Source organism: Rutidosis leptorrhynchoides, chromosome 4, assembly GCF_046630445.1.
Source record: "Rutidosis leptorrhynchoides isolate AG116_Rl617_1_P2 chromosome 4, CSIRO_AGI_Rlap_v1, whole genome shotgun sequence".
Lineage (NCBI taxonomy): Eukaryota > Viridiplantae > Streptophyta > Magnoliopsida > Asterales > Asteraceae > Rutidosis > Rutidosis leptorrhynchoides.
The window spans coordinates 549,801,237-549,813,645 of record NC_092336.1 but is presented as its reverse complement, the minus strand read 5'-3'; the positions used below and the strand labels follow the sequence as shown (position 1 = coordinate 549,813,645).

General features: G+C 34.6%; 1 protein-coding gene across 1 annotated transcript in view; it reads left to right on the top strand.

Moving 5' to 3' along the window:
• Positions 1-1,618: 1,618 nt before the first annotated feature.
• Positions 1,619-12,409, top strand: part of LOC139842688 (uncharacterized) — a 35,887-nt gene continuing 25,096 nt past the window's right edge. The window contains exons 1-3 of the mRNA XM_071832804.1: positions 1,619-1,867; positions 2,097-2,185; positions 2,289-2,535. Coding sequence (XP_071688905.1) covers positions 1,619-1,867; positions 2,097-2,185; positions 2,289-2,535 — 585 coding nt within the window. The remainder of the gene's footprint in view (positions 1,868-2,096; positions 2,186-2,288; positions 2,536-12,409) is intronic.

Genomic DNA, 12,409 nt, shown 5'->3' with positions numbered 1-12,409 from the left:
TGTCTCAGATACAAGAATTGTTAGACAGAGGGTTTATAAGACCGAGTTCCTCGCCGTGGGGTGCGTCAGTGTTGTTTGTAAAGAAGAAAGACGGTACTCTGAGAATGTGTATAGATTATCGAGAGTTGAACAAGAGGACGGTTAAGTACAAGTATCCTTTGCCTAGAATCAATGATCTGTTTGACCAGCTTCAGGGTGAGTCGTACTTTTCAAAAATAGATCTTAGATCCGGGTATCATCAGTTTCGGGTTGCAGAATCAGATATACCGAAGACAGCATTCAGAACGAGATATGGACATTACGAGTTCTTGGTTATGCCATTTGGTTGACAAATGCTCCGGCAGTCTTCATGGATCTGATGATCAGGGTTTGTAAACCGTATTTAGATCAGTTTGTTATTGTGCTTATCGATGATATATTGGTGTATTTAAATACAGATGCTGATCATGCGACATATCTTCAATTAGTGTTAGAATTGTTAAAGAAAGAGCAGTTATATGCAAAGCTCTCGAAGTGTGAATTCTGGCTTCGAGAAGTACAGTTTCTGGGTCATGTTATATGTGAGGCAGGTATTAAAGTGGATTCGTTGAAAATAGAAGCGGTAACGGGTTGGAATTCTCCGAAGACGCCGACAGAAGTTAAGAGTTTCTTGGGTCTTTCGGGTTACTATCATCGGTTTATAAAAGATTTTTCTAAAATAGCGGGTCCGTTGACTAAATTGAACAGAAAGGATGTAACATTTCGATGGAGTGACCAATAGGAACAGGTCTTTCAGACTCTGAAACAGTTGTTGTGTCAGGCTCCAGTGTTAGCATTACCAGAGGGTTCAGACGACTTCATTGTGTATTGTGATGTGTCAATTGCCGGGTTTGGGTGTGTACTGATGCAGAGAGATAAAGTTATCGCGTACGCTTCTCGTCAGTTAAAGACACACGAACGTAACTATCCGGTCCATGATTTAGAAATGGCAGCTGTGGTATTTGTATTGAAATTATGGAGGCACTACTTATATGGTACAAAGTGTGTGATATGTACAGGCCATAAGAGCCTCCAGTATATTTTCACGCAGAAAGAACTGAATATGCGACAGAGACCGTGGATTGAGCATATCAAAGACTACGATTGTGAAATAAAGTATCATCCGGGCAAAGCGAATGTTGTTGTCGATGCTTTAAGTCGTAAGAAAACTGTAGAGACCATGAAATTTATGAGAATTGAAATAGTCTCAGACCTTATTGAACAGATAAGACAAGTTCAAGCCCGAGCTTTAATGGAGGAGAACTTAAAGACTAAACTGATGACTAAAATAAAACACCAATTGACTGACGATTCTCGTGGACTTAAGACGTTTAAGAACCGAATTTGGGTGCCTATGCTTGGAGATTTAAGGAAATTGATCTTAAATGAGCGCACAAATCGAGTTTGACTGTCCATCCAGGTAGTACCAAGATGTATAACAACCTGAAACTGATGTACTGGTGGCCAACAATGAAGAAAGATGTTGCTTAATTGATAGAAAAGGTGTCATGTTTGCGCTCAGGTTAAAGCTGAACATCAAAAACCATATGGTTCGTTACAATAGTTGAAATTTCTAGAGTGGAAATGGGATCATATTACGATGGATTTTGTAACCAAATTACCTACATCTCAGAAAGGTAATGATATGATATGGGTAATTTTTGATCAATTGACGAAGAGTGCACAATTTTTAGCAACAAAAGAGACAGACTGGCTGAGTATTTTGGCAGAGTTGTACATAAAAGAAATAGTTAGTCGACATGGGATTCCGTTATCTATCATATCTGACCGGGATTCTAGATTTGTGTCTAACTTCTGGAACAGTTTACAGAAAAGTTTGGGAACGATGGTAAATCTTAGTACAACATATCATCCACAGACCGACGATCAGAGTGAACGTACAATACAGACACTAGAGGATATGCTTAGGTCCTGTGTGTTAGAGTACGGTGGTTCGTGGGATAAACATTTACTTTTGATCAAGTTCGCTTACAACAATAATTATCATTCAAGTATTGGGATGCCGCCTTATGAAATATTGTATGGTCGCAAATGTAGAACGTCGACTTATTGGTTAGAAGCCGGTGAGAAACAGTTTGCAGATCCGGAATTATTCAGATAACAGCCGAAAAGGTAGCGATAGCATGCAAAAAGTTGAAAGCGTCACGTGAAAAACAGAAAATATATGCCGATCCACGTAGATATCCGCTAAACTTTGAGGTGGGTGATCATGTTTACTTGAAAGTTTCGCCATGGAAGGGTGTTATCAGGTTTGGTAAGCGTGGTAAGTTAGCTCCGAGATACATTGGGTCATTCAAGATTATTCGAAGAGTTAATGACCAAACTGTTGTGTTAGAGCTTCCAGCAGAGTTGGCAGGGATACACGACACATTTAATGTATGTTATCTTAGAAAGTGTAAGGTTGATGATGAGACGCAACTGGTTCCGTTAAGCGATTTGAGGGTTGACTTGAATAAAAAATTAGTTGAAAAATCGGTGAGAATTGTAGATAGAAAGGTAACAAAGCTAAGAAAGAAGGAGATCCATGTGGTGCTTGTTGAGTGGAAGCATAGTTTAGGATCGAACCTTACGTGGGAGACCGAAGAACTGATTAAGGCTCGTTATCCACGTCTGTTTGATCAGGACCAGATTTCGAGGACAGAGTCTTCTTATGGGGTGGATTTGTAACATCCTCATATCGGGCCTAGATGTAAGATGACCTTTTTTCTCGTACGCATAATTGTGTGGTTAATTATGCTTTTATTTTGATTAAATATTTAGTGTTATTTTATTATTTGATTAAGACCAGTTTGTGACAAGGGTCACAGAATAGGTTTGTTTATTTAATTTGGACTCCGTTAGGGCAGTCAAATTAAGTACGAAAGATATCAGATAACTGGTAAATACCCGTGTGTGATGGGGTATAGGATTTTAACCCTAAATAAATGAATAGACTGCTTTATTTCTCCAATTTTCTTCACTCTCTCTAGAAAATTCCCAAACACCCCGTATCTTCTTCTTCCTCATCTATCAAACCCTAGATTCCTAAATTGTGTTCTAGAGCTCAAATTGTTCATATCATCTTGTTCTTTATGGTTTGATAAATCTATTGAGGTAAGAATCAAAGTGATTCAAGCTTTAATCTTTAAGATAATGAGATTTTTGTGTTAAGTTTATTATAAGTGGAATTTGGGTCAAAATGGTTGATTTTGATGTTGTTTGTGTCAAAATCTTGTGGGTTTGTGTTTACTGATGTTTAGTGTACTTGATTTGGTCAGTTTTGGGGTAAGAAACGAGCTCTAGAGCAAGAATTGGTGAATTTTGGGTTAAACCCGTAGCTGTGTTAATCTTCTTAATCAGATGAACACACTCGTTGTAGTATAGTGGTAAGTATTCCCGCCTGTCACGCGGGTGACCCGGGTTCGATCCCCGGCAGCGGCGCCAAAAATACTTGATGTTTGCGAGGGGTACTAGGAAATAGTATTATTTTTACAACAAAATACTATTAAATACGATACAATTTTACACAAGATATTTATTTATTTATAGAATGGATATACCTAAACCTTGCTACAACACTTATAGGCAGTGTACCTAATCGTACAGTAGTGTAGTTTTTAGTAAGTCTGGTTCGTTCCACAGGGAAAATTAAACAAGCTTAACGCTATATTAGTTTAAGCTATATTTGTAAAAATACAAAAATATATATAAGTAATAATATTATTATAAAAGGAGTTTTTACCGTTTAATGACCGGTTTGTCGATTTTAAAACTTTAGTCGCAGTTAAAACCTAATGTAAAATATAAATATAACTTAATTTAAAGCGTAAAGTAAATAACGATAATGAAATTGCGATAAATAAAAGTGCGATAATTAAAAGTGCAATTAAATACAATGACAATAAATAAAAGTGCGATAATTAAAAGTGCAATTAAATATGAAAATAAAGGAATTATGCTTATTTAAACTTCCGTAATCATGATGTTTGACGTGTTGATTTTAGTTTATTCCCATGGGTTAATTGTCCTTTGTCCTGGATTATTTAATATGTCCGTCTGGTTTTTGTCCATAACAGTCCATCAGTCATAAATATAAAGTGCGAGTGTCCTCGTCAAATTATCCTTATATCCGAAGTCAAATATTTCAACTAATTGGGGACTTAAACTGTAACAAGGTCTTAATACTTTGTTAACAATTATGCCAAGTGTCCTTGTACATAATTTCACCCCTGTTTTAATAAGTCTATTAACTATTAATCCATTCCCGTGTCCGGTTAAATGAACGATTATTAGTACATATAAATATCCCGCCCATCGTGTCCGATCGAGTGTAAATGGTTATTTATAGGTACATCCAATTGTAAATCTTTATATTAAATTAACAAACTATCATTTAATTAAACAAATATAAAGCCCATTAATAGCCCATAGTCTAATTTCTACAAGTGTCGTTCTTTTGTCCAAACCCCAATTATGGTACAAAGCCCAATTACCCAATTTTAAATATTTTAGCCCAACATCATGATTACTTCGGTATTAAATAAGCATAATAATAACTTAGCTACGATACATTAATTTAAAAATAATATTAACCATAACTTACAGTGATTAAAAATAGCGTAGCATTACACGGACAGAATTTTGACTTACACTCTTACAACATTCGCTAACATACCCTTATTATTAGAATTTAAAATTAAAATTAAAATTAAAATTAAAATTAAAATATAAAAATATATATATGTTTATGTTTAGAGAAGGAAAGAAAAAGACGTGTTTTAGGTTCGTACAAAGCCTGCCTTTTATAGGCATGTGGCCAGAAAAAGGCCTCCATGCGATCGCATGGTTTTATAACTGCCAGGCCATGCGATCGCATGGCCACTTTTTCCAGCTCACAAGACTTTGTTTCTTTGTATGCCGACGGTTTTTATAAATAAATATAATATATAAATAATTATAAGAATTATTTAAATATTATATTATATTTATGTGCATAGTTGACTTGTAATTTTTAGTCCGTTGCGTCGAGCGTTGATAGTTGACTTTGGTCCCGGTTCCGGATTTTTGAACATCCTTGCGTATAATTTAATATCTTGTACTTTGCGTTTCGCGTCTTGTACTCTTGTAATTTTGAGACGTTTCTTATCAATAATTGGAACCACTTTGATTGTATTTTGTACTTTTGAGCTTTTTGGTCGTTTGCGTCTTCAATTCGTCGAATCTGTCTTTTGTCTTCACCTTTTATTATTTAAACGAATATCACTTGTAAATAGAACAATTGCAACTAAAAGCTTGTCTTTCTTGAGGGATAATGCTATGAAATATATGCTCATTTTTAGCATTATCAAATATTCCCACACTTGAGCGTTGCTTGTCCTCAAGCAATATAGTCTTGAAATAAAAATACTAGAATCACTTCTTTATTCTTCACACTTTGTACATCAGTGATTTCTATACGGCGGTATAAATTGTTAGTATATTATGCATGTATAACCTAGATTGAGGCTATTTAACATGATTTGAAGCCAAAAACTTCAAAATTTTTAGGAATCTAGGGTTTGTGTTCTTGAGCAATTTGGGGCTTTTTGATATAAACAGGTTATGGCCAATTTTTATCATGAATTATTGCTAAATTAAGTAATGTAACATGTTTAGGTAGCTAAATGATCCAAACATTGATCCTAAACATGATTTTTGGAGATTAAAGTAGACTTTTTAGGTATAAAATTCATGAACTTGATTAATTTGATATAATTGCCATTAGAGACTTGGTTAATTGCTAGTAAAGGTTGTTTTGACATGTTATTTGAGTTAAATGCTTATGAACTTTGTATACATTTTCATATGAGCTTATTTGAAAAAGTGTAGAATTGTAAAAAAATGTGAAAATGTGTATAAGTTTAATTTTGATTGAACATGTTATTGTGGTTAATTTAAGTTGTTATTTTGCTAACAATAACGCATATTTGGATGCACAAATTTTGTGTTTAATGTGTTTTTGCAGAAAACCGATACTGCTGGTGCTTCATCATCATCTAGACAACCACAACAAGAACCTGAACCAGAATATGAGCCGCAATACGAGCCAGAACCCGAACAAAAACCACAACAGGAACAACAACATCAGCCTGATCAACATGTACCTTATTATGATCCGCTACAGTTTGTTAATGAATTCATAGTAATTCCGATGCATCCGCCAGTAGAATACCCAACGATTCCTGAACATACATTGCATCCTAATCTGAGATTCGATAGAAGCTGGAGAGATTACCCGGCATATCAAAGTAATAAATTCAAATTAGTAACGAAAGATGTAGAGGTGTCTAGGGTAATTGATTGGAATCCTTTAGAAAGGGTCCAACTAGCTGACCGTGTTAGGGAGCATCTGATTCAAAGGTATGGCATTTCTTCTTTTACCGATTGGGAACGTCTATTCACCATTCGTAGAGCTGTATATAAGGAATGGTGTGTTGAGCTGATGAGTACTATAGCATTAAACGTAGATGTAGATAGATTAGATGATAGAAGTTTTCTTAGGTTTATACTTGGCCGTAGGATGTACAGGATGTCCATGTTGGACATGGCCAGGGCTTTACAGATATATACGCCCGCTGAATTGCTACTACCCGATTGTATGAATTTGATTTATCGTGGTGAAAGGGTAGATAGGAATTTTGACGCAAACGTCATCTGGAGGCGTATGTCAGATTATACTGTTTTTGGGCGGGCAGGAACACATACCTACTTACATATTAACAGAGCCAAGCTTCGTATAATTCATAGATTTTTGGCTAACTCGATTACACAGAGAGGTCACAACAAGGAAAAATTGACCTTACATGATTTATTTTACCTAAAATGTATTCGAGACCCAAGTGGCTTTGTTAATATCCCTTACTGTGTTGGTTTTTATTTATCTAAGATGGTTGAAGGAATACAGGAAGGGGGGATAATTGGAGGAGGTATTTTTGTTACTCTCATTGGAGAGTATTTAGGTGTAGATAAGGACCAATGGGGTCCACTTTTGGAATGTAGGGAACATGTTGAGCTTTTAGGATTAAGGGTTTATGTGGGTGCTAAGGTATTGAAGAGTAGACGCAACCAGGCAATACCCTATGAAGGTAGTCATCCACATGTAGAGAGAGGATCAGACGAGGAAATGGAGGAAGCGGATGACATTAGGGATGTCATTCGGGATGCTATGACTGATGTCTACCAGCATATAGATGAGGTAGATATGACAAACGCGGAGAGATTTTGTCGGATGGAGCAGTGGCAAGCCCGGAATGATTACGAGCATTCCAGGCAACGACAGCATGATAGATGGGACTATCATCAGCGTCAGATTATGAGCCGGCTGTCACCTCAAGATCACTACGTTCCGACCCGACCCGCTTACTATCCTCAACACCAGCCCGAGATGAGACCACCATATACTCTCTACGACCCTAACCAGGCCTACCAGTACACCTATCACCAACCATGGAACCCAGACGACGACATGAACTAGAACCCCTATCCAGATTGACATAGTTCCAGTTGGTAATTTCTATGATTTTTCATCTTTTTATTATTTTTATTTATTTATGTTTAAACATATGATATTGTGATACATTAATGTATTGTTTAATATTTTTATTATTTTGTACTAATCTTTCATATTTGATTTGAAATTGGGATTTTAAGTCCCATTTCAAATTACCATGCATGTTTATATTTGTATGTATGTATATTGTACACAACAGGGTAAAACAGCACATTTTCAAAGACTGGCATTAAGTTCAGCAAAAGCTAGTAATTTTGACGACAAAACGAAAAACAAATGTGATGTAACAACAAGACGGAATGAACAAATGATGTGCACCATTTATCATTCAACAAACAAACGCCAATATGTTTGGAAACTTTGGTAAAATTTAATCATTTTTCTACGCTAATCACCCTCAATAATTTAAATTGTTACTGATTTCTTGCAAATGAGGGCATTGCAAGATCTTAAGGGTGAGAAGGGGTTAAATTATTTCGGATTTTTAAAAATTTTAACTTAAACACTTGGTTACCATTAGAAATACTAGTAACGCAGTAGTTGTATTAGAATCTAGTGCTCTCTGATAATAAAGAACAACCCTAGTCTTATATACTGACTACCCAATTCTAGTAAAATTTTTCAAAATTTTCAATTAAATGAATTTAAAATCATGTTTATACATATTTATGAACGATAAAACTAGGTGCTAACGCCGAAATTATTGTTACCTCGGAAAGGACATAAATTGAGAAACAACCCAAAATGTTAGAATTCATTTAAAATGGAATAGAGGACAATAAAAAGGCAAAGAAAGGAAAATAAAAGCCAAGTGTGGAAAAAATTATCAAGTTATTTTCAACATATATCACATATTTCTGTAACAAATAATTGAAGATACTTTTGCTTTGAACTAAACTAATCAGTTTTACCCGATTTATTATAATATATTTAAAAGAAAGATGGATCTACACGATGAATCAATTCCATCATTAAAAGGAAGTAAAGTCTTCCAAAAAAGAAACTCGCTTCTTGATTTAGGTCATGAAGTTGTCATCCAGACCAGCTGTAGGTTGACGAAAAATCTAGAAAAGTCATCACTAAAATCAGCAGGAAATCCACGGACCTCAGCATCAAACAGGGTCGCCAAGTGGTCAGACTTATCCTAACCATGAGAGGATCTGTCTCGTAAAATGGAGAGGACGCCGTGCAAATTAGCTTGATAAGACTAATGAATCAGATTCCCAGAAAAGGATAATCTCCTTAAAGATTAAAAATCAGCTTTTAAGACTGATATTACTCAATCCTTGAGATTGACTTTTAAAGATTGAGAATTACAAACTCATGGATATAGATGATATCTAAACTCGAGCTTGAACGAGGAAATATTTTGATCAAAATTACAAACCGATTTGTTTTCTGAAAACCCATTTTTAATGCGTTCATTACCATTGAACGTAAAATCCTAGGAATTCACCTAGAATTCATTAGGTCACCTGAACCAAATCAGGTGTCAACCGTAAGAACGGTGGTTGCATAGTATGTTCAAAGACAAGACCTTGTGCCAGACCGGAAAACTATAGGGTGAGCTTTACTATTGCTCCTACAAAGGATAGTAATTGTATCCGACACGTTATAGACCACAATTAAAAGAATGTCAGGGGACATTGCCTTAACAGTTGCTTGTTCAACGCTTTCCTTTACAACCGAACGGTAGTTTACCGAAAGGTAATATACGGAGCAAGTATACTGGACGTGTTGTTTTCCCAATACAAGGTTAGCAAGTGGGTGACACAAAACCGCAAGTTTTGAGCTAAAGTTTTCAAATCTGAAACCCACTAAACCCATAAAAACAATTTGCAAACACTGGTGAAGGGTTATTCCGGAAAACTTATCTAGGGTAAAAGCTAGATTTAATTTTCAAAAGATCAAATATTTTTATAAAGATCCAATTTCCTTAAGGAATCTTGATGTGTGCGAGGTGGGGTACGAAATAGCTTATATTTTACTAGGAAAAACTATTAAATACGATACAATTTTACACAAGATATTTATTTATTTATAGAATGGATATACCTAAACCTTGCTACAACACTTATAGGCAGTGTACCTAATCGTACAGTAGTGTAGTTTTTAGTAAGTCCGGTTCGTTCCACAGGGAATCTTTTAAACAAAGCTTAACGCTATATTAGTTTTAATTTATAAAAAATACAAATATATATATAAGTAATATTATTATTATAAAGGGGGGTTTTTACCGTTTAATGACCGGTTTGTCGATTTTTAAAACTTTAGTCGCAGTTAAAACCTAATGTAAAATATTAAATAAATAAAAGACTTAATTTAAAGCGTAAAGTAAATAACGATAATGAAATTGCAATAAATAAAAGTGCGATAAAATAAACTTGAGATAATTAAAAAGTACGATAATTAAAAGTGCAATTAAATACAATAACAATAAATAAAAATGCAATAATTAGAAGTGCAATTAAATATGAAAATAAAGGAATTATGCTTATTTAAACTTCCGTAATCATGATGTTTGACGTGTTGATTTTAGTTTTATGCCCATGGTTTAATTGTCCTTTGTCCTGGATTATTCAATATGTCCGTCTGGTTTTTGTCCATAACAGTCCATCGGTCATAAATTTAAAGTGCGAGTGTCCTCGTCAAATTATCCTTATATCCGAAGTCAAATATTCCAACTAATTGGTGACTTAAACTGTAACAAGATTTAATACTTTGTTTAATAATTACACCAGGTTATCGACTGCGTGTAACCCAAGGTTTTAATACTTTGTTAACAATTATGCCAAGTGTCCTTGTACATAATTTCACCCCTGTTTTAATAATTCTAGTGACTATTAATCCATTCCCGTGTCCGGTTAAATGAACGATTATTAGTACATATAAATATCCCGCCCATCGTGTCTGATCGAGTGTATATGGTTATTTATAGGTATGTCCAATTGTAAATCTTTATATTAAAATTAACAAACTATCATTTAGTTAAACAAATATAAAGCCCATTAATAGCTCATAGTCTAATTTCCACAAGTGTCGTTCTTTTGTCCAAACTCCAATTATGGTACAAAGCCCAATTACCCAATTTTAGTAATTAGCCCAACATCATGATTACTTCGTTTTAAATAAGCATAATAATAATTTAGCTACGAGACATTAATGTAAAAAGGTTGAACATAACTTACAATGATTAAAAATAGCGTAGCGTTACACGGACAGAATTTCGACTTACACCCTTACAACATTCGCTAACATACCCTTATTATTAGAATTTAAAATTAAAATTAAAATTAAAATATAAATATATATATATACGTTTACATATGAGTGAATGAGAAAAAGATGTGTAAAAAATTCGGCCGAATGCTCGGCCTTTTAAAGGTGGATTTCTGACTTTTTGGGCTGCGCGAGTGCGGCCATTTTGTTCTTCAGAGCTCCGTGAGTGCGGAGCTGTGGATTCCAGCTCACACAAGCTTGGCTCCTAGCTTGCCGACGGATTTATAATATAATATAATATATATATATATATATTAATTTTAAGAATTAATTATATATTATATTATATTTATGTGCATAGTTGACTTGTAATTTTTAGTCCGTTGCGTCGAGCGTTGAGAATTGACTCTGGTCCCGGTTCCGGATTTTCGAACGTCCATTCGTATAATTTAATATCTTGTACTTTGCGTTTCGCATCTTGTACTCTTGTAATTTTGAGACGTTTCTTATCAATAATTGGAACCTCTTTGATTGTACTTTGTACTTTTTAGCTTTTTGGTCGTTTGCGTCTTCAATTCGTCGAATCTATCTTTTGTCTTCACCTTTTATTATTTAAACGAAAATCACTTGTAAATAGAACAATTTCAACTAAAAGCTTATCTTTCTTGAGGGATAATGCTATGAAATATATGTTCGTTTTTAGCATTATCAAATATTCCCACACTTGAGCATTGCTTGTTCTCAAGCAATATAGTCTTGAAATATACTAGAATCACTTCTTTATTCTTCACACTTTGTACATCAGTGATTTCTTTACGGCGGTATAAACAATGGTAGTAACGATGTGGTTTACAGTCCCACATGACTATAAAAATTTAGATCCATTAAGGAAATTGGATCTTTATGAAAACATTTGATCTTTTAAAAATTTAATCTAGCTTTTACCCTAGATAAGTTTTCCAGAATAACCCTTCACCGGTGTTTGCAAAATATTTTTGTGGGTTTTGTGGGTTTCAGATTTGAAAATTTTAGCTCAACACTTGCGGTTTTGTGTTACCCACTTGCTAACCTTGTATTGGGAAAGCAACACGTCCAGTATACTTGCTCCATATATTACCTTTCGATAAACTACCGTCCGATTGTAAAGGAAAATGTTGAACAAGCAACTGTTAAGGCAATGTCCCCTGACATGCTTTTAATTATGGTCTATAACGTATCAGACGCAATTACTATCCTTGGTAGGAGCAATAGTAAAGCTCACCCTTATAATTTTTCGGTCTGGCACAAGGTCATGTCTTTGACCATGCTATGCAACCACCGTTCTTACGATTGACACCCGATTTGGTTCAGGTGACCTAATGAATTCTAGGTGAATTCCTAGGATTTTACGTTCAATGGTAATGAACGCATTGAAAAATGGGTTTTCAGAAAATAAATCGGTTTGTAATTTTGATCAAAATATTTTCTCGTTCAAGCTCGAGTTTAGATATCATTGAATTCCATGAGTTTGTAATTCTCAATCTTTAATGTCAATCTTAAGGATTGAGTAATATCAGGCTTAGAAGCTGATTTTTAATCTTTAAGGAGATTATCCTTTCTGGAGGTCTGATTCATTAGTCTTAT